The following is a 27,745-nucleotide window of genomic DNA, read 5'->3' as shown; positions in this document are numbered from 1 at the left end:
AAAATAAGTGGCAATCCCTCAGTGAAAAGAATCTGTGTGTCCACACCTTTTCATTGTGCCTTGACAAGGAATGAAATCCCCTGAAGATGCTGTCGGCCTGGTAGAGTGTGGGCTGGACTAGTACGTGGACACAGATGAATGGTTTTTCTTTCACTCCTTACAAAATTGAAATTCCATGGTATTTGCCTCCTTCCTATATGCAGATGCATACATTCTCAATGTATGTCACAGAGTCCGCTGAACAGGCGTTGTGGCGTTAGTGATTTAGGCGACTCAAACAATTTAAAGCAAGCTTCGGAAAAACGCCTGCTGACTCGCCTTTTGGCTTCAGCCCCGTCACTGGCCCAAGCTGGTCGAAATTCATTCCAAAAGCGGCCCAGTCAGCTGGTTGGACTATTACTTTTCGAGTAAAAATAATCAAACATGGCTTTTGAAGTCAGTAGGAAATGTATGTGGGAAATGCTCAGCTGGAGGTTTTATTGGGACTTTGAGACACCCGTAATTTGGTCTGCGGTTCTCGGTTGTTCCTTGGCACAAATCCAGGGTTCTCAAACACAAAACTGATTGCCGAGCTCTGATGTATACAGCAGTGGCACACATTAGCAGCCACATTTTTATGACAAATTGACTGATTTTTTTATGTGAGCTGACAAAAAGCGCATTTGTTGGGTGGGAAGAAAGCGCTTCAATACAATGGGTCTGTAAGTTAGTGTGTTCCATTTGTTTACGGATTTCATATGGTGATTGAAAAGCATTGTTTTACCTCCATATAGTATGGTTTGGTTGCAATAGGGTAATCTATAGTGCTATACACGACGAATGTAATATTCAACTGTAATCTTTTTTTCACAAAAAATGGTTAGGCTCTAATTACGCGTCACCCAGCGGGGTGATATAACTAGCTCTGCTGGTGAAATCCGATACTCAAAGTTTCTAAATTAACCGGGTACTTAATTACCTCAAATTGACATTCACCCTGATGAGCTCTCACTGCCAAAATTCCTATGTACCGTAATAACTTGATAAAATGTAGCGGGTGAAAATTACAGTGTTGCAGAAGCATCTGACCTGATACATAATGGTTCTGGCAAACTCTTCAAAACTCATAAAACCAATCCCTGCACAAACAGGGGTTTGCACACCAGTCACAATCATGTGGTCGACTTGCAATCAGGGCCAATTAATCTTTTTTATCCTTGGAAAAGCTGAATAATGAAATAGGGTAGTTAGGTCTAGAACCTCTGTCTCTTAAGTCTATGCTGATTTGAAAACAGCTCAAAGTAAATCTTATCGGGCATTCTGAAGTATGACGTCCTGTTTAGAAGCACTTTTTCAGGTTACTCAGAACGCAAATTGCACACTCAAGTTAGACAATCATCCAGGGCCAGGTGCTTCGGATGACCCAATCAAGCTGGGTGGATTTACACACCCACAGTATTCTCTACAAAAGCCTTTTGGTGCATTTGATGACACAATGGTTTCTTAAAATAAGATCCTTCCATAGAAGAATTCTACCAGTGGCAGTTGGTATCGGGGTACAGTGGTGGGTGAGTGGCGGCTGATATCAGGGTACAGTGGTGGGTGAGCAGAAAGGGGGATAATTTAAAAAAGAAAAAAACACTTACTTGCCTCATCGCTGACTCAGTACTTTTCTGCTGCCACATTGCACAGGCTCCCAGACTCCCCAGCAGCCAATCCTGGGGCTGCTCTGTTTTAAAGCAATGTAAGGATTGGCCTGAGCACTGTGAATTTGCGCTCCCATAGATACTGGGAGCCTGTACTTTCATGACTCCAACCCAGCCACATAGCTGGGTTGTAGACAGCTTCAGTGCGCATGTCGGTTTGGCCATCCTGAGAAATCCGACCAAACGGACATGCTCACTCACAGCAGTGCTGCCCACCACTCCCCATCCAGCCTGGCACCGTCTGACCTGCCCCAAGACTCGTTCTTAAAAATAAAACGATAATCAATCTGTTTTATTTTTCACGTTTTGTTGCTGCTGGCAGGGGAAGGAGTCGCAGCTGAATTCAACATATGTAAAACTTCAAAAAGAATAGCTGCACACAACACCTTCAGTCAGGAACAGGTAGACAGTTTGCCATGTGCCTACAATAAAGGGGCTAGAGGAAGTGCAAAACGTTTAATTCATACACCAAAGCAAAGGTCACACTCAAGAACAATGTATTCAACAAAACCAGGTTGATGTGACAAAAAACACAAGAGTGTAGGTATGAAGGGCAATCTGTACTGGGTGATTCATAACACCCACCACTCTCAGCCACCTCTTACCAGAACTGTGCAACTGTGTTGCTTTGCTGCAGGAATTTTTTGCTTCGTGTTTCATGCAGTCCTTTTCAGTCAGCACCCGAGAGAGCTCTCGGAATGAGTACAACAGGAGGTAGAGTCAAGTTCAGGTTTAAGGCCCTGGTAATGTTTTCCAAAGCCCTTCACAGTAGGGGCACCGGCTACCTCAGGGCAAGTGTCAGACACTACTTGTCTGCCGGATCCCTGAGGTCATCCTCTATGGGTCTGGACTGCGTATACAGAATACGCCTTGCCTGAGTGGGGGGCATATCTTTCGGGCTGTTGGGAGCTCAAGTGTGGAACTACTACTGGTTTCTGTCTGATCTACGGATGACCTGACGGGTTTTAAGAAACGGCTCAAAACCTGGCTGTTTCAATGCTAGGCCTGTGGGTCAGGTTTCTGGTAGTGTGAGACTTTAGCGCCGGGACACTCTTTGCTGAGTAGCCGTGCTCTTTACAAATCCGTTTCATTCAGGGTGCAATCAATGGTATTCCCAGGGGTAAAGTTTCAGGGGGGGGGATGCTTAGGGTGTTACACTCCCCTTATAAATGTATTTTCTGATTAATAGGTGGGTACATGTGCTTTCAGTTGTGTATTTTGAGATGTCAGTCAGATTTCACCAGGGATGTTTACATACACACAGAAGAAAATGCACACCAGCTCTTTCCCTCTCTGTTTTGAAAGTCCTCGAAATATTGGTTATTTTACAAAATATTGTATTTTCTCTCTTCCTACTCTTACCAATCAGCATTCCTCCCCCTTCCTTTTGCCCCTTAGGCCCCTCTCATGTACCCTGCTTGTCATATAATGTCTTCAAGCCTGAGTGGCGGAAAAGCCAGAGCTCATCCCCACAGTCTGCCTGACCAAGCTATGCCCCTGGTATTCCTTCTTTATATTGTTTTTTCTGACCGCCGTCCCAAGACTGCAGACATCCATCAGTGAAGATGGACCTTATGAACTGGTAGGTAAGTAACTCACAAACTACTGCTGGTGAATAATGATGTCCAGATTTGGGGGCAGATGCAACATTATACTGGTTGCAAAAACTGGCCGCAATTTGGGACTAGTATTTTTTGTAACCAGTACGGAATTTTGCAAACTGACATCTGTAGTGATAGATCAGTTCATAAAATTCTGAATTGGAGCGATCCTACCTACCAAATTAATATTCATTAGGTGGGTCACAAATTGTGAATTACTTTGTTTGGATACATTCACATGGATGGTGGCCTGCAACAGTCAACACACCATCATCTTTGTGATTGTATTTAAATAAAAAAACCTTTTTTAAACAGCCCAATTTCCTTAAAGAAAACAGGCTGCAAAACAACGGACTGCTGAATAGATCATATATTCACCCCTAGTCAAGAGATCTGGGTTAAATCCATCATTCTTTTGCTCACCAAGCCACCCCAATTTAGACCCAGCCATATGCAAATCAGTCTTGACCCTGTGCCTCATGGGAACAGTCCAGACCGAACTGCCGATCCAGGTATTCCCTGGACCGGAAACAAGCATCCTGGGACCGGTTTCTGGGTATTACCCCTCATCAGCCAGGCTAGCTTGAATCCAGTAGCACAGTGAGCAAGGGACCCACGTCTGGGCATACCCATCCCAATTATGGTGAAAAGTGCTACGCAAACAAATGATGGACAGAATGCTGAATAAATCATATATTTACCCTCAGTCAAGAGATCCGGGTTAAATCCATTGTTCTTTTGCTCACCATGCCACCCCAGTTTAGACTCAGCCATATGCAAATCATTCTTGCCCCAGTGCCTCATGGGAAAAGTCCAGACACAACTGCCAAGCCAAGTCCTCCCTGGAACGGAAACAAGCATCCTGGGATCTGTTTCTGGGTATTACCCTTCATCAGCCAGGCTAGCTTGAATCCAGTAGCACAGTGAGCAAGGGACCCATGTCTGTGCATGACTGGTCCAAGGATGCTTGTTTCCAGTCCAAGGAGGACCTGGACTTGCAGTTCGGGCTGGACTGTTCCCATTGGACACAGGGTCAAGACTGATTTGCATGTGGCTGGGTACAAACTAGAATGTCATGGGGAGCAAAAAAACGATGGATTTAGGCCCAGATCTCTGTACTGAGGTGAATGTATGACATTCTTCTGCATTCTGTCCATCAATAGTTCTTTTTGCATTTTTCACCCTGAGTGGGACGGGTATGCCCAGACTTGGGTCCCATGCTCTCCATGCCACTGGAAGTCAAGCTATCCTGGCTGATGAGGGTTGAAAACCCCAAACCGGTCCTTGGATGCTTGTTTCCAGTCCAGGGAGGACCTGGCCTTGCAGTTCAGCCTGAACTGTTCCCATTCGGCACAGGGTCAAGACTGATTTGCGTATGGCTGGGTTCAAACTGGAATGGCATGGGAAGCAAAAAATGATAGATTTAGGGCCAGATCTCTGTACTGGGGTGAATGTATGGCATTGTTCTGCATTCTGTCCATCAACAATTGTATGTTTTAAAAAAAACATTCTAAATAAAATACTTTGAAATAAAAAAAATAGTTCTTTTTGCAATGTTTGTAGTTATGTCAGGAAATTTTACAATAAAAACCAACCAACCAGACCATAAAAAAGGTCCACACAAAAACTGTCCCATACACTGACTTGTCAGACCAGCCCTTCAGGCATTGCCTGATTGCCTTATAGGTCAGCCCAATCCTGGAAGATGTTTCTATGTAAGTGGGCTAAAGCACTGAAACTTTCTGTATCAATCTATTATGGAGGAGAACCATGAGCAGTATTAAAAACATACTTCTCTCCCACAAAGCTTCCGAGTCCAACTGGCCTGGTCTTTTTCTGCTTTCTGGTGGTTTTCTAGGTGTCCAAAGGTGTCTAGTACTGCATGTGGCAATTACATAAAGGTATGCTATGTAACGTTATGTTGACAGAGATTTGTGTAATGTTGTATTACCATGAATAACTTAATAATTGTACATTTGTAAAGTGCAAACGTATCACCCCTAAGGGTATCCAGGCTCTGTGGGGCCGTTGGGGATATTAGGAAAGCTATTGCCTAGAGAAACATGATGCTGAGCTGCCGCTGGCGATCAAACCGTTAGGCCCGCGCTCCGGAGTCAGATGCTCTGGCTGATGCGCCACACCTCACGCCTCAATTAGTATGGTCTTGCAGCACTGTCAGGATCAGGTAGCTTCAGAACCTGGTCTTAGGGTTTCCTTCACAGTGTCTCTTGTCTGTTGGAATAGGATTATCAATAATGTGGGTGTGATTTACAGTTTGTTTGTATTCTTCTAGTTCTGGTTAGTTTTTAGTGTATGTAACCGGACATTTTTGACTATACAGATGGCATCATATGTAGGATTGACATACGCATTCCTCAACTGCAGCTAAGACAATGTGGTAACCAGGTCGTTGTTATCTCGTTAGGGTCCACAGTATCCCTGTAAATCAGTGGATTTTCTCTGTATAACAAGAATGACAACAACACACATAATAATGCTGATTTTTGGTAAGGGTAAACTAGTTTACATTGATGATATCAAGCATTAGTTGCTTGTTATACTCAGGTACGTTTCATTTATGCGCCAAAATCAACACTCTCTCTCCATTTTTAATAGCAGCCAAGCAGGAATATTAGTGTGCAACTGTAAAATATTGAAAAATCGAATATTATACATAATAACATGCACGGCTCAATATCTGCTGACATTAATACTACGGGCTTGAAGCCACTGGTGATGAAATATGTATTAAATTAAGTTGAGTAAATAAATAAAATTGAAACGTGAGCAAATCTACTGTGCACCTATTTGGTGCTTCCGCAATGACAGAAGAGGTGGTTTGTACAATATCGACTCTGGGTCATGTTTCATACAGTTCTGCAACAGGCTGAAGTGGAACTGACAGATTTCCCATTCTTTCTAATGGACAGGTAATGAATGTCCTTTGCTCACTGCCACGAACCAACAATCTAGCAATATCCACCACAGTAAACAGCACCGTGAGGCAGTCAGTTGCACGTGCACACTCAGTAAATAAGCTAAGTGAACAAAGCACGAGCCAACACAAGAACAAAGACGATAAAGGAATTAACAAATTATATGCTTAGAGGCTCAGGAGGAGGCAGCCACCGTCAATTAGTGCACGAGGTCGCTTAAGACTGTCTACACATACACCAATGACAATCAAAGGGAAGGGTAGGATGGGTAAAATGAAGCTGGATTTAGAAACAAGTGTGACGTGGTATGCGCATTTCATCATCACGCCAGACCCTGCTTTTATCATTCCCCCTGAGTGGGACTCGTTAACGTACAGGCACCAGGGCGGCGAGGGATCTATTGCAAAGTGACACCAAGATCAGGAAGTGAAAAACAGAACTACCAGGGGGGCGCTTCCAGGGAGAGGACTAGGTCTGAAATGAGCCCTGGCCTGCCACCGAATAAAACACTAAGAATAGAAACTTGCGCGGCTGCACATGCACTCCCTGAAATAAGATCCACGCGATAAATACAGCATGAGCGTAGAAAGGGCATCATATTCTGGGCTGCTGCAGTACTGCAGCCAAGCAATCCTGGGAGACACATGGCCGGAGGGCGCGCCAGAAAGAGGCTAATAATAGCACGGCTTCCGGTAACAATGCTTGGGGCCCACCAGGGAGGGGGGGGACAGCACTTAAGGTGTGACAAAGGGCGCTTTATTGGAAGCAGGTGCACCTCACAAACTTTTACCCTTGGCCTGTGCCGTACAAAACTACGCCTCGCTAAATAACAACTTCCTGCCAGTACCCACCACCCCCTCCCCTAAACATGGTTCCCCAAAACCAAAACATGCACAACTAAACAACGTAAACCTTGCCTCCCTACCTAACTAAATAACCTGTAGCACTTATCCCCCCTCCCTTCAGAAAAACAGACCTCCTCAATTTTCCCAGCCCTTAGGGAAAACCGCCCCAACTAAAGGCTGAACAACACATCAGCACCTGTTCCAGCGACAACAACCCCGTACATAAAAAAAACCTTTGATGCACCAGCTCCCAATGCCCCACACAGTCCCAAAGCCGGCTGCTGTGTCACTGCCACCAAATGGTGGACAGTGACCTAAAATGTCCGGTTTTATGCCTCCTAGCCCAAAATACCGCCCAAAACCAGCCCCCCAACCCCCCTCACCCCCCCCGCGGGCCCCAAAACCCCCTGGGAGGAACAGGCCTCCCTCCGGTCGGCCGCCTCTCCCAAAGCCCTCTTCGAGCATCGCTGACCAGGGGTGGCTCCTGGCGTGAGAAAACCTGTGGCAAACACCAGGGGGTGGGATTGGGATGAAACTGTCTGTTTTCATGAGGTCTACAAAACTGCCAGGCCTCGGGCTTGTAGAAGGTGCCTGGAGGGGTAAGAGGCTAGTAAAAATTAAGAGGCAGTGAGACTAAGTGGATTTCTGTTAAAAATAGGGATAAGGATGCTTTACAGGCATGAGGCTTCACAGCAAGGTGGGCCTTGTGTTGAGCAAGGAGATCAAGAGTGGACCTCTTGCTGCCTGATTTGAACAAATACCACTCCTTTCACTGTGTCTCGTTACCAGTCCTTCGACTCTTAAAAAGTTCTATTGGAGAAGACACAACTACATGATGTATACAGTCATTTTCTGCACAGGAATCCCAAAGTGCCATAAGCCAAATACCCCATAAAAGTCAATAATATGAATAACAATTAATTCAATTATTCTTTATTTGGCCACAATAGTCCATATAAGTACATTTAGAAAACAGAAACATAACACAAAGTAAGATTCATTATGTATACAGTACTTATGAGTGCAAGCATTTCATAATATAAAGTACAGACCGCCGTCTGCAAAAGCACACCAAGCCAAGCCTCCCCTGAGGAACTGCAAGATGTAGTTAGGCTACATTGTCGGCAAAATAAATGACAGGGTCCCCAGTTCAGCGACTGTGAAAGCAAAATGCATTTCCTCTGTGACTTAGAGGCACACAGCACAGCAAAGGAAACTACTGAGCTCTATAGACCACTTAGCGAAGAAAGACCAACACAGCACACATAGAAGGACCAGCCTCCTCAGCATACCACAGCACAAACCAATAACAAGCACTGGCAAAGCCAATGTGTTTGCCTTATGGATTGTCAGTTTGGCGTTTAAAGTGGTTCCCGCAACCCTTCTTTCATCCTCCTAATCTCCAATGGTGTAGCTGGACATTCATGTTCCCTTAACCAGTTCTGGCGCTCTTTAGCTGAAGCTCTGAGTGTTTTGATTCTCCCCTTTTTTTTCTTTCTTTTGCTCACTTTTGATGACTCTTGCTTTTCTTTTCTTATTCATTCATAGGGGTTGCTATCTCTCAAATTTCTTTTGACAATCTGCCTTGATGATGACCCCAATCAAGTTAACCATAGGGATTGAAACGTCAATATAACAATTTAATGTGGATTGAATATATTACTATTTTGCAGATCTGAAAAGTTTCAGCTGATTGTGGAATTTGAATATGTTGTGTCTTTCAGTTGCTGCCTATTATTGTTATTTATTTCATGTTCTGTACTATTTATTATTCACTGCGGTGTCACACTATTTGCACTGTGCTTTTGTAATGCATTGTGATTTAAAAGATCTAATTGATTTAATCATCTCCTGTGATTATACTGTGAATCCAAATTACTCATTTATCTCCCAGTTTGTGTGCATTTACTTATTCCAACAGCATAAATGAGCCTTCAAAGGTCAGCCCAACAGAATGGGTGGGGGGTACAAAACCTATGCCAAAGGCCACCAACACACCTGATTACACACATGTCCTATTATACACCTCAAATCAGTCAGAAAGAGACCCTGTGGTCACGGTGCTAGTGAACAAAAAGAAAGTCCTTATAGACATGGGATGACAACATTGTGCCTACTGTAAGGCACAGTCACCTTATCAGCGTACACTGCAACTATACAGGGAGTCTCGGCACGGTGCCCGGGGTCCCCTTCACAGAATTCCTCAAGTTGGAGATGGGAGAATAGGATGAGAGAACAGGTACTATACTATCCCTCGCCTTAGGACGAGACCTAACGACCAAGCTAGAACTTTCCATTCAGTTTGCCTGCGATGGAGCCATAACCTGCTCCTCCCCTGGAGATCCTCCTCTAGAACCAAGACTAGCAAAGCATTCCTGCACTGCATGTATACAGGCAAGTTTTATCACAAAAGACAGAGGAGGAGGGTAGGCCGCTGTACGTCCCTCCAAAATATCTGGTACATCACAGAAATAGTACAGGGGAGCCCTGTACTTTTTCTGTGATGTACTATATACAGGCATGGACAGTCCCAGCCAACCAGACCCCCTTCACTGAGGCAGTCATGGAATATATAGGGTGTCTCTTCGAACTATGCGATTTAGCCCAAATGTGGGCATGTTGACCTCCTAGTTGAAGCAGCCAAAAGAACGAGAACAATGGTAACCAACAGGGGATGTATGACATTACAACGCATGCTTTTACCACGCATGCCTTTACAACGCGTTTTTCCAACGCAAACCTTTACAACGCATAGCCCTTTGGGGTGCTGGATAGTGAATAGTTTAATTTACTATTCCAACTCCAGTCCCCGTGGACACTAGGGAAGGTGTTGGATAGTAAATTAAACGTATTCCCTATCCTAGAGCGCCCCCCAGCGCAATGCGTTGTAATGGTTTGCGTTGTAAAAGTTGCGTCGTAAAGGCACTGCGTGGTAAAAGTTGCGTTGTAAAGGATGTTTCCCCCAACAGGGTATGCAGGGAGGAAGGGAGTTGGGACTGGGACACATGCATGCCTGCTGGGGCCTCCGGGTCTGGGTGGGAAGCAGGGCCAAGTGGCATAGAAGCAATGTCAACAGTGGCCAAAGCATCTCAGAGGTCACTTAGCTTAACCCCTATTGCCACAACAGCACTTCCATGCGTTAAGAGGTGGCGCAGACTTGGTTGCCTGGCTCTATGTGGTACATTCCACATGCATGGAGCACCCTTCCTGCTGTCAAATGCGGGACCCAAACGTGTAACCACCCTAGGAAATTCGGCACATAGAGCAAATAGAAGACCACCCTAAGGAAGTGTCCCTGTTAATCACCTGAGAAGAGTAGGCAGCCACACGGAGCCCCCGCACAGCAGTCCACTGGGAAAAAACAGGAGCAATCCCAATGAGACGCCGCTAAGCTGGTCCAACATAGATTGACAATACGTCCGGAGGTTTGCTGTTATTCCCAAAACACCATAAAGTTAGATGCCACATGAAGTTAGAAACAGTCAACCAATCAGAGCACAGCACACACAGTACACGCAGTGATCATGTGCTCCCCATACCGGACATTTGGACATTTCATTCACTGGCCATCCTTGTGTCCACCAAAGTCGTGACCCACCTGCCTTCACCATCAGGTGGCCTGATTGACACCCCAAGACAGGGCCCACATTTCTTTCTGAAAAATAAGATCTAAATTGCTTTATGATGCTCCAAAGACTTATATATTGGCACTCAGAACAAATGTACGTTGAGACCGTCCTCAGACCCGTTTCTGTGGATGTTTACCGGTCGAAGAGTTTAATTAAACCCCAACTGTTCCTGTTTTGCCAAACGGCTCTTGTCTTTTGTTAATCCAAGATAATTTCATATTCCAGCAACAGGACACACCCAGCAGAAGTAAAAATCTGAAGCCAGCTTTCATTAATGGTAAAGAAAAGGCCACAAAGGCAACAGCTAAGGATTATGTTTACTGTGTTTTAGTCACGGCCAGCATGACTTGCAGGTGGGGGCCTGAGGGGTCGCGCAGGGGTGAAGTTTAATTTAAAAAAAAGTTAACTTACCTTCGCCGTCCCGGTCCCGCGTTGTCTCTGCTTCTCTGCTCCTCTTCTGAACAGGAAGCAGGCAACCTCCCTCCCCTCCCCTTAACCAATCACAATGCTGCAATGGTAGCATTGTGATTGTTTGGTACGCCGTCCAGCCAGGCGTCTATGGGGAGGCCATTTTCTCCATGTAGGTTGCGTGCAGCCTACATGGAGAAAAGGCAGAGTGTGCATGACTGGTTTGGTCGGCCCCAGAGGGTCGACCAAACAGTCAGAGCCCTCAACAGTGGGCAAGCCACTCCTCCCCTACCCTAGAGTAGAGCCACCCACCCGCCCGCAACCAAACCCTTCTGCTTTCTCGCACTGCGAGAAGCAGAATCATAAAATTGTATTAATAATACCATTTTATGTTTCAGCTTGTCGCACTGCGAGAAAGCAGTGGGGCGACACTCCTCCGCCCACATGGAGGAGACGCTCCGGCTGTGTTTTTAAGCCGCCGAGGATGGATGAATGGCTTTCATATAGTGCTTCTCAGGTAAGACCTCTGAAGGGGATGAAAAGCATGTTACCTGCAACCGCACCAACCAAGGAAAGTTTTAACTGAACTGAAAATTAATAAATATGGGCTCACAGCTCAATTCCATGGGCAATGACTTTGATAACTAAATTCCCTTCATGTATAAGCACCTACTCCCTGCCCTCAATAGGCAGGAATATGGTTTAAAAAAACATTGGTAGACTTTCATGTGGTCTTTTGTCTTCAGATAATAAATACTTTGGCGTCTGACCAAAAACACACTTATGCAATATGCACAGGCATTTGAACACAATCTTTTGTTCTCTTCTGAGATGGCGAGCTCTCATTGTAGACATGGGAAATTTCTCAAACCATTTACTGTCCTTTCTCAGGGTTTGTGCAACCTTTTTTTATATATATAAGAGTTCCTAGGTTATCCACAGATGTAAGAAGTTGCCAGAAGCCAGGCTAATTTTAAATATGGTTTACACCACGGTGGGTGTCATGTTGGATAGAACAAGATATGACATTTGCTTTAAGATATGACAAGTTCCTTAAACTGAATGTGATTAGTAAATTCACGTAAAACGAACACCCTAAATGTAAGTATGAGTTATTTCATATGTGTACTTCAAAATGCAATTTCAGAGAGCGTGTAGGATTTCTACTCCACTAATAAAAGGATTCTCCATACCGCTCCCACTTTACACAGCAAAGATGCAACCCAAATCAACACAACAATAAACAGTGCAGTCTCACTCAGGTGCTACTCAGTCTGCGCCAGGTATTCTGTTGTAACCCTGCAACAAAGAAACAACATCACACTCTACAAAGCACATTTCAGTACTGATTCTGGGCTCTTTGCTGAAAAATGGGAAACATCCTTTAAAACGCAACTTTTACCACGCAGTGCCTTTACAACGCAACTTTTACAACGCAAACCATTACAACGCATTGCGCTGGGGGGCGCTCTAGGATAGGGAATAGATTTAATTTACTATCCAACACCTTCCCTACTATCCACGGGGACTGGAGTTGGAATAGTAAATTAAACTATTCACTATCCAGCACCCCAAAGCGCTATGCGTTGTAATGGCATGCGTTGTAAAAAACGCGTTGTAAAGGCATGCGTGGTAAAAGCATGCGTTGTAATGTCATACATCCCTGAAAAATATCAGGGGGGTCCACGGCTGGACTGGGAACAGTAACCAGCCCTGGCAGATCGCTGCTCAACCAGCCCTGGGACAGGGGGTAGGGGTGCTAGTGAGAAGCACCGCTCCCGCTTTTGTTTCAGGGGTCCGATATTGCAGTACTGCTGCAAAAGCGGCCCCTAGTAACAAAACCGGCCCCCACAGGTACAAAACCGGGCCCCACACAGGGCCGGACTGGGAACCAAAACCGGCCCTGGCAAAGTGCTCGGCCGGCCCCCAGGGATGGGGAGTTCTGAGCTCTTTGCCGGGCCCGCTTTTCGGCCGATTTTGTTGCAGGGCCAATTTTGCAGCTATGCTGCATAAGCGGTCCTGTAACAAAAACGGCCCACAGGGGCCCAAAACCAGCCCCCACCCTTGCGGTGCACCGGGGGATTGCCCGGTGCCCACAACGGCCAGTCTGGCCCTGGCCCCACACCCGGTGCCCTGCGCCCACTGCGGCACCCAGTCCAGCCCTGGGGGGGTCCATGTGGTGCTTGGGTCAGGTTCATCATCCACAGGAAGCAGTGGAATGCACCCCCTCTAGCTCATTTATTAATCCCACCAACCGTTTGCATTAACTCACATACCTCCTTACTAATGATCACACTTAAGTCCTATTCGTTTAATCTACCACATAGAAACAGATTAAATAAATTTACGATTTCCTTAAGAGCACAAGATTTTTGTTATTAATCAACAATAACCAATAAACACCGGACTAACCACTAAGTTCGGGTTCCCGGAGCAGAGTGCGGCATAATTCGCTCCAACGTGTCATTGGGGGTAGTAAACTCTAAATATATGCAATTACACTACGATTCAACATCCTTTGGTTATTTCTGCTTAAATTCCTGAGGCTGTTCATTACACATTGATGAGCTGTTTCCAAGAAGCTACTTGTCACTCAGTTAACAGAATCTTTCGCTGTGAGTAATAGTGAGTTTTTCAGTCTGTCACTAAAACTCATTGACGGTAAAGTCCAGGATTTCACAATGTTGTGGGTCACTAACTCAATGTGGGTCGCAATGTGTATAACTCATATTTTTGGCTACCTTCAGTTGGCATGCGCAAAGTGGGTTGACTGCACAGTCGAACTTGACCCTCAAAAGCAAAATGGTGTCATAGGAAGTAAAATATGTGAAACCATGTTTTATGTAGCAGTTGTGTACATGAAGAGTGTATAACCCAACCTAGATGCAGTTCAGGCAAAAATCACTTACAATGTTGATTTTATTACTGGAAAAAAGATGGGAGGTAGACTGGAGAGTTACAAAGAGATATACTTCACTGGAAAGGATGGGGAAAAGCATGGGCCAGCCTTCTGTCATAGGTGGTGAGGCCAAAATGTGAAAAGGCCTGAATTCAAGAATTCTAGTCACAGACAAGGAAGAACTCAACATTGAGGATGGGGGTCGCGGAAGGGAAGCAGAACCCAGAGCCGGACAGGCGCCTAGAAACAGAGGACTGCAAACATGGCACGTCATCCCGCACACGTTTCTCGACCATGGGATTTACCTCGCGCGCCATCTGCAACGTCTGTAAATAATGTGCCAACATTCTTGTTCAGCGTTTTACTCCCACCCCTGCACTTATTTCCTGACAAAAGTTAAGCAGAAGTCCTGACCTGTAAGCAGTGAGAGAAAAATAAGACATAAACCTAGTTCGGGCACCATGTTTTGAAAGTGCGGATGCCAAGTAAGGTTCACAAAGGTCACTTTTTGTTGCTTTGTGCGCTGTCGTGTGAGGGGAGGGGTTCGCTGTAAGCCGCATTAAGGAGCTTTGCTTGTCTGCAGGAAGGCAGGGGGTTGGCGATGTGTCCTGCTGCAGCTCTTCACATGGTGGATACGTATCAGGTCATTGTTCCAAGAAAAGCAGCCTCGCTGCTATTTTTACCAAAGCGCTCACTCCAAGTGCTCAGCTCTGAAAAGTGCACGGCAGCCTGTCCTGCGCGGCTCCTCTCAGCACGACCAGTCAGCACGCCCACCCCTCTCCCCCATCCAGCCAGAAATGCAACACGCAGATGCGTCCCACTCCACCTCAAACCCGGAAAACGGATCTACAAAGTGACCGCAATCTATAAAAGAAACTCCGCAGCGTTGCTCCTAAAAGGCCCGCAGGAGCCACGCGCCCCTTTCCGCCTCGCGCAGGAACAGGGCTATTCTTTACAGTGGAAAGGTGCCATTTAACAAGGCCTGGCTAAGACTGAGCAAATGTGCAATGTAAACAACAAATAAAAACACGCCCTGTTAGTGGAGCCCTGCAGATGGATTAACAACTGCATGTGGAAACCAGTGAACCGGTTTAAAACACCAAGTGCAGCACTTAGGACAATCGAGGCTTGGGGGCGGGGATGAGGGGTGACATTCACTCTCTGACATGTAGTTTGTTAATTAACGAATGAGGCCACATAACTATACCCGAACCCTTAACTCTGGGGAGTGGGTATAAATGCCTGTCATAACGCCAGCGGTCCTGATCTGTCTCTTGGGGACAGGTATTTTCCAAGTGTCGCTCCTGTGAGTGCAGAGTGCGCACGCCTGTGAGGCGCGAGCAGTGACATAGACAGATGCTCAAACTCAAAAACGCACGCCTTTCAACCCTGTCGACGCATACCCACTGAGGAACTGTTTCTACCAGCATAGTCACATCAGGGCCACATGAACCCCCGCCCCACATGCCCAAACCCGCAAATAACACAAGGACACAAATGTTAGGTTTGGGTAAAAATTGCTGCAGGTTTATTACATACAACATATGTAATGACGGTGGGTTAGCTTACGGGCGATCCTAGGGCAGGCCGCATTCTCGCTACCTGCCCGCCTGTTGAGCCAAACAACACAGTGGCGAACCACCCAACTGTTGTACAAATACCATAATTATACTGACACGCCCATTTACTGGGCGTGACTAGGCAAACCCCCGGTTGCACAGGCCCACAACCGCCCGAAGGACTACTGGGGCGCCGACACGGATTCCTGCACCTCCCATGAGGTTCCAGGTTAGGCTCTGAGGTTATGCTCTGGCACCCCTATGTGCCCGCTGACGTCCAGCGTTTGCACCTCTCTTCTTCCGGATCGCCCAGTAACTCCGCCTGCAACGAAAAAGAAACATATTAAAAGCTCCCCCCGGAGCCCCCTCAAGCCGACACTCTGGGTTCGAGGAAGGGCGGGAAAAGAGTGTCCCAACATGGAACAGCGACGTCCGGGGCGGCAAAGAGGCCTCCCCAGCAGGGCAGAGGTCTGATGAACTCCAGACGGCTCCTCCCCACCGCCCCGGACGTGCATCACTACCAGTCTCCACCAACCAGGGGAGACTGCCTCAGGAGAGGAACTACTGCGTCATGCGGGGGCGGGACAGCCCTCCGTGACTAGGAGCCCGCCCTCCTGATGGCCACTGCGTGGCCTCGGGCAGGCGCATAGTCACATCAGGGCCACATGAACCCCCGCCCCACATGCCCAAACCCGCAAATAACACAAGGACACAAATGTTAGGTTTGGGTAAAAATTGCTGCAGGTTTATTACATACAACATATGTAATGACGGTGGGTTAGCTTACGGGCGATCCTAGGGCAGGCCGCATTCTCGCTACCTGCCCGCCTGTTGAGCCAAACAACACAGTGGCGAACCACCCAACTGTTGTACAAATACCATAATTATACTGACACGCCCATTTACTGGGCGTGACTAGGCAAACCCCCGGTTGCACAGGCCCACAACCGCCCGAAGGACTACTGGGGCGCCGACACGGATTCCTGCACCTCCCATGAGGTTCCAGGTTAGGCTCTGAGGTTATGCTCTGGCACCCCTATGTGCCCGCTGACGTCCAGCGTTTGCACCTCTCTTCTTCCGGATCGCCCAGTAACTCCGCCACAGCCCGTGAGGTGGTTCCCGCTGCCGCACGGGCCCCCCACCATTATTACTGCTCTTTACCTGCAACCTACACCTAGAATTGCTACCTCCAGACAGAGGAGGAACGGGGCAACGCCCAAGGCGTGGGGTGCTACCATCAGGCACCAATAAACCTGTCCTACAACCCCTCAGGGAAACTAAAGGGATAGGAAGGGGCCCCTACCACAGAGGCCCTCAGTAACATGAAATAGGCTGTCCAGCGCAAGCCGTTGGGACACCACCATATCCCTTCCCACAGAGCGTCAGAAAACTGCGCCATGGAGTCACAGATACATCTGAATTACTGTCTTCATAATCCAGCAGGGAGAGTAATTGTGCTCACTGACACGAGGGAATAGGAGGGCACCGGACATACTATAGAACTTGGACGAGTCCCAGATAATGGATAATCCGGGTTCCCAGGCCAAACAGCCGGCATCCCCTGCCCTCTAGGTTTTAGGCTGGAAGCAGCTTCAGACATACCGTTAAGTTAGCTAGACTGAAGGCCGACTTGGGTTTTGGGCTGGTAAGCAGCATCGGCCATGATACCATAAGTTAACTAGTCTGTAAGCCACCTACAACCACCTCCCGGGGAGAACTGCGCCTGCAACGGGGAGCCCCCTAAGCTCCAGACCTGCGCCGGGATATGCCTGGAGAAATAAAAGCCACTCAGGCACCCATTGGCATAACCCCTACAGAATACAGAAGTCTATTGCAGTATGCAAATGTATATATTGGAATAACTAGCGACGTGGTCTAACAAGTGAAAACAGAAAAAAACCACGGGGACAGCCGATAACACATGCCCCCCAGTCCGGCCTGCCGGCTGCCAGTCTATCCTACCACAGGGATAGCTTGTCCTAAGTTAACTAGGACCCCCCCCCCCCAGGGATAGGGAACCGACACCGGGGGGGGGGGGGGGGGCACCGGGTAAGATACCAGATAGAACATTCTCTAAAGGACTTCTAGGGACCCACCTCAACGATTATAGACAGTCCGGGCTCGGGCTGTGGTAGCCACGGATGTTCTCCTTATACCTGAATTGATTGTTACACTAAGGCTGCAGACCGCGGGTGGGCTGCCAACAGGTACCCGAGCCTAAGATGAAAGATAGACAGCAGGACCAAAGGAAGGAGGGAAATGACTATTGACATACGACCTTCCCTATTCATGGTAGAGCAACACATGTGCTGTTATCAGGAGTGTACAGGTAGTATTTCTCAATTTTACGTGTTTGCCATTATTGCAGTGCTCCCTATGTACCAGTGTGTGGTACTCTTTGTTGCCAGCCACGCCACTTCTCTGAACGCACTGTTTGCTATTTCCCACGTGTTTATCTTTGCACTTACACTTTCTCACGTGTTTAGCTTGCACTTACACCAGCGCTAACATTGCCAACGTCCCGTATGTTCTAATGCCCTGGTGTCTATTGCGTGCTATACCTATTGCCTCCACACTGGGTGGCAAGTTTGCCGACCAGCATGGCACAAGCGCTTGTGCTGCACTCCCTTCATCTGCCCAAAATACCAGGGGGGGTACTATCAACTCCCGGAGTTTTTAGCATTTTTGATAACCCTAGTCAGAATACAACACTCAGAAAATCGCTTTCAGGTTCTGGCCAGAAGAAGCCCAAGAATGGCCACACCACTAAAATTGCCTGGCATAAGAAAACATGTCTAACAGGGACGATTTAGTTGGGAGAAGGTTTATTCTGAATGAGATATCATAGGGGAAGAGTCTAGAATGTAGATCCATTCCGAATTCTCCGGTGTGCCACAGCACTAAGCCTGGTGATGGCTACAGCAGATTTGATAAGTGTGAGGCGCACAATACATACCCACCCACCCACTCACAAAGTACAGTCTGGGTAGCTGGGGCATGCCAGGAGGAGGTGTCTGGCCACAATTTAGTATATTATCGTAGCAAGAAATTGTTGGTTAGCATGTAAACAAAACATTTGGGAACAGTACATCTTTACTGGCGCTAACAGACTACAGGGCACGCCAAGGCAGTCCCATATGGCCTTGGCTTATTTAACATGAACGCTCACTCGTGTAACATGAAACTTAACTGACGCAGGGGAGTTTACGCCAATCCGCATCCTACCAAGTGCCGGCTGCTATGTGAGACATTTTATAATTTGAGTGTAATTATGAGTGACAATTCAATAGCTCACAGTGCTGCTTTCTCGTGAAAACGAGGGGAAAAACAGTTGCTCCACAAGGGCTCGAAATTAGCGGCTCAAATGACTTGTGCCCTAGCGCATACACTGTTTGTAGGCTTGTATATTCACACCTCATTCACACCCATACATAATATTTATTGTACCTGTAAAACAATTGAACCCCTAGTATTTAAAATAATAGCAAGCCTCCTGTATAACTTCCTGGAGTAAATACGGGGACCTATACATAGCTGACAGTTTGAGACTAAGTATGTGTGGCATATCCATTCATTTTACGTGTGACATATGATGTCTAATATCTAGCACTTCGCCGCATGTTAGAAAAAGGACTGAAAAGAGATCAGCCGTAGAGCCTATCAGTATGATGACCACCTCTTGTGTGGTGAATGGGACCAAGTTATAACGAAAGTGCTTCGAAAATAATAATAACATAAAACTATACTGGATTTCCTTTAAGATTACCTGCGGGTCAGATGCAAGGCAGAACTATCGAATTAAAGTAGTCGTGCCTTGCCAAAGCGTCAGGTTACTTTCCGAAACATGGCCCGGCGTGCAGCATTAACTATAACTGCAAATGCCTTGTTTTCTTTGAGCAGGAATCGCAAGGTGTGGGTGCGGGGAGCAAGCCTAATAGAGTAGTTGGTGTGTCATAGGCACTGTTACCGGAAAGATATGGGTCCCAGGATAGAGATAGAATGAAAATTACAGCCATGATCAAATACAACAATAAGGAGGAGACAGGCGTCCTCGGTGCCACTGCACCCGCTGCAGCTACGCTCTTGTTTGCCTGTCTCAGTGAGGGAGTCTCTTCATATAAAAACAGGAATGGGTTTATTCTCAAATCCTGTCCAGCCTCCAGCTATAATATTATTAAACCAGTTCTATCACATGCTATGCTGATGACATACTCCCACCCACACCGTTGTAGATAACTACCTGCAAAGCTGATCAGTTCCCGTATGGTTAGAGGGTTACTTTCCATTTTTATTCCTGATAATAGCAGAAAGAACACAGCACTAATCTCTGTCATACATGGGGCTTAAGGTAATGTATTATTAGGAATAGAAGCAGGGCTCGACTGAAGGATCGCTTTCAATAAGTGTATAATGAACCACTCGCACCCTCCATCGCCAGAGAAACTGTCCTGCTAAACTCAAGATGACGCTGGTCGAATATCCAATATTTATCTTGGGTGATATGATCGTAGGCATGTCATTTGCCACCAAAATGCCACACATTGTAATGGAATGGTTAGACAACTTATAGTAAGATACCATTGGGACAGGAAGTTGCGCATTAGCCTCGACTTCCCCCTATGCCGGGCTCCCAAACCGGACCAAATTGGCGTACAGGGGGGGTCAATGAATTTGAAAATATTCTTAACTGCCCATCCTACAAGATGAACAATACTGATGACGTTTAAGGCTTGTGCACTCGCACCTGTTCATAGAGACTTATAGGGAAGGCACAACCGATGCAGGGTGAAATTACAAAGAAGTAACATGAATCAAGGGTTAGCACCGCACGGCTGGTCCCCATTCAAATCGTATAGTGCCCTTCCTTATAAATAGCTTGTCAATTTCATAATAGGGGTACATGTGAACACACCGGAATAGTTATTTCAGCCTACCAGAATTACCTACTTAAGTATCTGTGCAACCCTTTCAGTTTGGGGCCCGGGCCTCTAGGTTTGTGCTTGTCTGCTAGGCTGACATGGCTACTCTACACCCCTCATTTTCCGGGCTAGCGGCATCTAAAAATTCCGAATTAGGTAAGAGGCCTAAATATTTGAGGCTAGTACTGGGAACTGAGCTAGGGGACTTGCTCCCATGGGGGGGAAAGATGTGTCTTTGGAATACCATGATGCTACCTCTAAAAATGACGGACAATATTGAGCATTTCTTTAACCACAGGCAACACCCATCAAAAACATATCCAAACACGCCGAAGATTTCATAAAGACATATCATTCTCCCACCCACAGCCAAGGCTTGATACAGCCGCGGTACACACCAACGTGCTTCGTTAAGGAATAAATAATTTAGCCAGAAGACCATCTACGTATCCGGCACAGGTAAGAACTAGTGGTCCCGGACGTCGTTCCTAACAACTGCAATTACTCAAACCATAAACATACCGTAATGTCAACCTGCACGCACGAGAGGCTGAAGAAGGAACTTGTGTATGGATTAGACGCGTGCATCAGCAGATGTGAGAATACAAAGACTTGGATGCGCGATGAAGGTGTAGACCAAGAAGTTTACAGAGATTCAGACTGCCCCTTTGAGATGATATATTTTTTCGCTCTCCAAAACCTTCACAGCAAAATTCTAAAGACTGCGGGCGAGTCCATTTTTTAACAGGGTGGCGTAATTAGACATTCATCCGTACATATATCTCGTGCAAAAGAATTAAGCAAGTGCAGGTACACAAACTACTGAGTACCCGAATGCTCCTTAGAGGTGCGGCAATCTCCCTTAAATGATTTGCAGCAGTACTGAACTTGCAGGTAACTCCCTTTCAAATCACACGACGTTAATGTACTCTGCACGAGACAATACCAACCCATAATCACTGCTTGTATATGACAATATAAATGAGGTGAGACTTAATGTAACAGAAGCCAGATGACAAAATTCGCGCTGTACTTGCAAAGGAAGGAGACTAAACATGACTATGACCCCATCTGATAATACTACCTAGCAGGAGGCCTGATGCAACGAATCGGATACCTGAGGCCCCCTCAACACCACACCCTCCTGTTTGCCAGCATACATACCTCACAAGGAGTGGTTGCAGGAGCTGCCTGGTCAGCTCGGCGCCGGGAGTTCGCAAAAGGGGGCGCGGGGGGGGGGCGAACAAAGGGGCGGAGTCTGAAATAAGAATGGCAAAATTAGGTATAGAAGCCCACACCAGAAGTGCTGCGTGGGTCGGAAGCAACAGTCACATGCTTAAGAAGCTGAACCTCGTGACTAACACCGCAAGTCATAGAGAACCCGGCTGCATCGCAAGCCAGGCGGAGCGAAAAGGAAACATAATGGGGGAGGGAGGACCCGAACACAGTAACCTCTTAACCATGCATTCCACGGAAATGTCCGTCAAAATTGTCCTCACTTACTCACATGCGCCGATATCGAAGAACCGTGACCCAAATTCACCGCCAACAGGCGCCATACACGTCTTGCGCCGGTCAAAGGAAACAAACCACCACCAAAAATAGCCGCACTGGACGCCATTACCCTTAAGCGCCGGACATCACACCATGGTGTCCCTAAAATGGCCGCACCCTTCAGCCATTACACACGTGCACCAGGATAGTAGTAAGCAACTGCAAGGAACCAGGACCATCCCCACGCTTGCCCATATATGCATGTATATTAACAAACCACACTGCGTTATAGAATCGCGCCGTTCTTAGTCGTTGGGAGACTGGTGACCCAAGTGTCAGCACAACAAACCTACAACAGACATGCCGCGAAAGGCCCGAGGATGGCCGACACCCAACAATGGTAAGACTGAATGATGTGCTCGGAGTGAATACACCGATGTCGCAGAATTTTAAATATACCCATAATGCGAGTAATAAACTGAATTAGCGCCGCGGTCGGAAGCATGCCACAAGCAACCACAGCCGCCGCGTTATGGATCCGAATAGCCCGGGGTTAGTGCAATGAAAATGACTCCATGCCTCTTACAACCGCCCCTACGTGACAAGTCCCGGGCCGCAACCACAACATGCCGAAGATGACTCAGTTTCCCCCGGGGCGGAAATCAGCATAGAACTGGCGACGCCCGCCTGTGAACACCTCGCACCAAGATACCCGCGGAGCTGCGCTCAGCACAATACGACACCACCCGTGCTCCAGCCGAACTCCCGACAACTTGCCCCACAATAAAGATGACCGCAACCCATATGCGCAATACTTATTGCCCCCAGAAGTGCGAACCCGCCCGACGCACCCGCTGCTCTACCCAGGATGCGCTTGAACCCGCTTGAGCCGCGACGTGACAATACCACCGGCAGCAAAGGCCTCCACGCCCACGGGACGAGACCAGCCGACTCCCCCGGCAGCTACCGCACCTGCAGGAGACCCCTACTGCCATCACACCAAGCACACCCGTTACTTGCGCGCAAACCAGCCACTCAGAAAGTGCCACGATTCAACAGAGTCAAGCTGAGGTAGCGGTATGAATCTATCCCCCGCGCCCGGGTGCTGCTTTGTTCGCGCCCCCTCACAGACTTCAAACCTCGGGACCTGCTGTTCTCCCGCCGCGTAAAAAGGGGGGGGGGCGCAATGCAAACTGGTGTATCCCGCAATAAACAACGCCGGGCAAGACTCACCGCACCGGAAGACGCCAACAAACACGACGCCAGACCATCGAGGTGCCCCCATGGGACCTCGGCACTGAAGGAGACCTCCAGCCGACAGGAAAAGAGAGTCCCTCTCGAGGACACTACCACGCGTCGAGGCAAAAAGAGTGTCCCAACATGGAACAGCGACGTCCGGGGCGGCAAAGAGGCCTCCCCAGCAGGGCAGAGGTCTGATGAACTCCAGACGGCTCCTCCCCACCGCCCCGGACGTGCATCACTACCAGTCTCCACCAACCAGGGGAGACTGCCTCAGGAGAGGAACTACTGCGTCATGCGGGGGCGGGACAGCCCTCCGTGACTAGGAGCCCGCCCTCCTGATGGCCACTGCGTGGCCTCGGGCAGGCGCAAAACCGGGCATGGGGCACAGAATGCCGGCGAGGCAGCTTCAGCTGTGGCACCTTTGAACCTCTCACCCCTCCCCCACCCGTCACAGCGTCCCTTCTGACCCCCCACTGCTTTCTCTGTGGATGTAAAAGTGGCTGGGGCCAGCGTCTTGACAGATGACTGGATAACGCCGAGGGGCTCACTGATAACCAGGCGGGAGGCGGGCAGACCGCGGGCATCACTGCCACTGGTAGAAAGTGAGTCTGCGGGGGACCTGGCGTCTGAACAGAACGTATGCTAGATCTTCATGGAAAAAAAAGTCAATTGTGTGATGGTTGCCCGTTGGGAGGTCGCAGAGGTGGTGACTCGATCAAGGGCGTAGGTATGGTTGTGCAGAACGTGTAGTGGTACCAGAGCCAGAGAGGCCCACTGAACCCTGATTACAGCTGAATTTGACTTCTCAAGGAAGCAGTTCGGGGCTAATTCTCTGCATGCAAAGGGGCCATGGCACCCCATCTATGCCACCGGACTGGAGGGGGAATCTGAAGGTAGCTGCGACACATGAGGAAAGGTGATGCAGCGAGTCGTGGTATCTGGTGACACAGCAGCAGAGCCTGGCAGGCAGCCTCGTTTCCCGCAGTGGAGCGGCACTGCAGTGCACCCTACACCCCCGTCCCCTCTCCTGACGCTCGGCCGCGCTCTCAAAACTAACTCATGTCTGGAGACGCGTCCTGCCCTCAGCCGCCTGTGCGTCCTCGCCCCTCCAGCTCTGGCGTGCCCGTGGCACGGGGTGGGTGCACCACGGGAGATGGGGCAATCGAGGAGCTGAAACATGACGCGACCCCAGAAGGGTCGCAGATTATTCTCTGGACTCAGGAGTGGTCACTGGGGATACAGGTAAATGGCTGACGTGGGGAGTGGGCGCACTTGTGCCCGAGATCATCACACAGTTCGAAAAATGGTGCAGTGTCAGTGTATGTTTGCACACTGTGGGCGGACTCAGATCCACGTTATGTTTCCAATAAAGTGACACCCGGATTAACCCCCTCCCCCCTTCCATACAAAGTGAAGGAGTCCTCCGTGGACCCCTGGCTGTAAAACACAAAGACCCCCGCTCATAATCCCAGGCTGCAATCATCAGATCCCCTCAACTGCAGGGCCCGACCCACTCTCGCACAGTGCCCGCCCAGAGGGCACCTCACGCACCACACACCCACCCCGCGGTCTTACCTTGTGCGGGGCTTTCAGCAGCCGGTGCACCCCTGCCACCTGGTTGACGAGCGCGATGTCCTCCCGGAAGGTGTAGAGCGGTGGCCGGGTGGGCTCGGGGAAGTTGGTGCTGTTGAAAGGATCTGTGTCATCTAAGAACTGGACCCGGCACACAAGCGTAGCCATGATTCATCCATGCAAGAAGGAGAAGGTGGGAAAAACCAGCAGCACAAAAACCCCAGTCTCAAAAACAAAAGGCGAACAAAAGCCACGAGAGAAGAACTTGGATGGGGCAGCAGAGACGATGACCGGCAGCGATGAGCGAAAAAGACATCTACAAAACACAACTAGCTGCAGGGATTCCGGGCTGCTGCAGATGATGCGGAGCCTGCCCGGGCGGCGAGCGCGGCGTCTGTTGCTAACTTTTCACTTGAGGATCCTGAGCCTTCCCCCATCCGAGCTCCTTGCAGCTCCCCCGCTGCACACACAGCGCACTGCTCAGCCTGGAGTTGCCTATGGATACTACCGTATTGACTGCAAAGCTCTTGCTGCGCAGACGAATCCTTGTTTCCTTACCAACATGCACAGCCCGAAGCGCACTCTAATTGTGCAACACATTGCTCTTCCATGAAAATGTTGTTCTTCCTCCTGGTTCGCGTGAGACACAACATTTGCAAACGCGGACCATGTTTTTCCAATAGAGGTTTATGTTTTAAGACAACTCACTGTGCTGAGCAGCCCGTAGAGTCGTGTAGGATAGAAGCTCACAACATGGGAGTATTGTGGGCGTGAGTATCCCGAAATGTAAGACACCCCAAACCTTTGCCTCATCAAAATGCCCACATTCACTGGATTGAAGGCAACGTTAAACCTCAGTTTCATGATGCAACGAGTCCCTGCACTGAGGCGCCTCCCAATGCTAAAAAAATCAGAAATACAATCTTTTGAGTAAATGGGCTTACCCAATAACTGAGCTGTAGATCAATAGAAAATGAAATAGTTTTATTATAAATAACATTTTCTGTTGCTGCCTCAGCCCAGGACTTCAGGGGTCAGAATCCTGTGCAGCAAAGAGGCCACCACACCTGCATTCTTTGCGCCATACAGACGTTTTAAGGACTCCCAGAGAGGGACGCTTCGCTGTAGCGCCTCACCCTACCTCAGTCCAGGACTTCAGGGACCAGAATCCTGTGCGGGAGGGATGCTGCCACGCCTGCATTCTTTGTGCCCTTCAAGCACTTTAAAGACTTCTGCAACCCGCAGTGCAGAATGCACTCAGGCGCTTGCTCTAGCGAAGACCGGGTCAAGAGAAGGTCCATCTGCGCCCATCCATGGCAGTCGAGGCTGGGCTGGACCCACTTTCTTTCTTGGTCTTTCATTCGTTCCCCCCTTGGAGGTCCTGGGTGAATGCTTTCTTCATTATAGATCATGGGCATACGTGAGGCTAGTAGTAGCGCCACAGCTCCACGCAGAATGATCAGTATAGAAAGTATGCTTGAGAGAGTCGTGGGGGTGATCACAAATGAGATTGTACTAACTGAACGCCGACTATCTATGGAGCAGGAGAGGACCTCTGCTGATGTAAGAAGCAACACTAGCATGATCAATGGTGACTCAGTTATACCAGCGGTAATAGGGAAGCAGGGTCAGGTGGTAAGTTGCATCTCCCCAGTCATTACAATGAACACAGTTGCCCCAAAGACACTTTGGATAATCCGAATAATCTGGTCGGTTAATCTCCCGCTACCCAGCACTTTAAGCACCAATTCACCCCCCAAATCATCCGTCAAGCGTAAAAAGAGTGGTTTGTGTGCAACCTGTATACAACCCAGTAGCAACTGTCAGGCAAGGATGGAGGAGAGGCAGGGGTAGGGTGGAAGTGGCGGGGGAGGGGGAGCACAGGACAAAATAAAATAGAGAAAGAAATACACTTACCTCTTTCTCCGTCCGCATTTTTCCCCTGCTACTCTGGGATTCCTGGAACCAGGAAGAACCCAGGCTTCTCACAGCCAATCACAAAGCGGCAATGAAGCTCTGTGAATGGCCTGAGCCCATGGATCAGCGTTCAGATGGGGTCTGGGGGCCTTTGCATGTTCCCCACGAGGCTGTGTATTGAAGCCTGGTGGGGAACATACAAAGTGACAAAAACAAAACAAAATAACAGAGGGAGGTCCCCTGACTGATCCATTAAGGGACGAGGGGTAAGTAAGCTAAAAGAAGAAAAGTCCCTATGCACAAGGAACTGGATGTCCTTAAGCTAACACTAAAATGATACTCGTGCCATACTGTTCAAAAAACCACTGTGCAAAAAGTTTTTACAAAAGAAAGATTTATTGTTGATTAATATTAAAATTCCATTGTTCATTTTATTGAGTACAATATACAAAAAATATTTTTAGCTCCAACGTGATCACATACAGATAAAACATTTTCAAATTAAAACCACATGATAAAATCCATCACATAGTAAAATACATTGCTTGAACAGGTTACAATATTCGAGAAAAGTAGTTGACGCAGCGTTTCGGTATATACAAATTCTTACACCTTCTTCAGGACAATTTCTAAACAACAGAAAGCACACAATTACTTCACTGGCCAATTACATAAAAAAAATCAAACAAAAATTTTGAACCATATTGTCACAAGTGGTTAGTAGGCAAGTTCTAAACTCGATCTCCATTTTATTTTAACACCTTTCTGAGTATAATACCTAATTAACATCGATAACTCATAGCTTTCTTTACAGAGTCTAGGGGTTGTAATCATACAGCTAATGTTTACCCTTTGCCATTTGCTTACTCATTTGTACATGTTTGAGTAATCTATAGTTACTCTCATGGCTCTCTCAACCTATATCTTTAATACTATAGGTACAAAGACTTGTCATCGGATTTAAAGATACAAAACCTACACCAAAGGCCACCAACAATACCTAGGGGATATATACACATATATGGTCATTTATCATCTA

At 47.8% G+C, this 27,745-nt stretch overlaps 1 protein-coding gene across 8 annotated transcripts in view; it reads right to left on the bottom strand.

Moving 5' to 3' along the window:
- FHOD3 (formin homology 2 domain containing 3) overlaps positions 1-25,255 on the bottom strand; it is a 1,303,582-nt gene extending 1,278,327 nt beyond the window's left edge. For all 8 annotated transcript variants that reach the window (XM_078687715.1, XM_078687716.1, XM_078687717.1 and 5 more), the window contains exon 1: positions 24,793-25,255. In XM_078687715.1, the coding sequence (XP_078543841.1) occupies positions 24,793-24,957 (165 nt within the window). In that variant the 5' untranslated portion in view covers positions 24,958-25,255. The remainder of the gene's footprint in view (positions 1-24,792) is intronic.
- Between the last annotated feature and the right edge of the window lie 2,490 nt (positions 25,256-27,745).

The sequence above is a fragment of the Lissotriton helveticus genome, chromosome 4_1 (assembly GCF_964261635.1).
Source record: "Lissotriton helveticus chromosome 4_1, aLisHel1.1, whole genome shotgun sequence".
Taxonomy (NCBI): domain Eukaryota; kingdom Metazoa; phylum Chordata; class Amphibia; order Caudata; family Salamandridae; genus Lissotriton; species Lissotriton helveticus.
The sequence above is the reverse complement of the archived record's forward strand: the minus strand, read 5'-3'. Positions and strand labels throughout refer to the sequence as shown.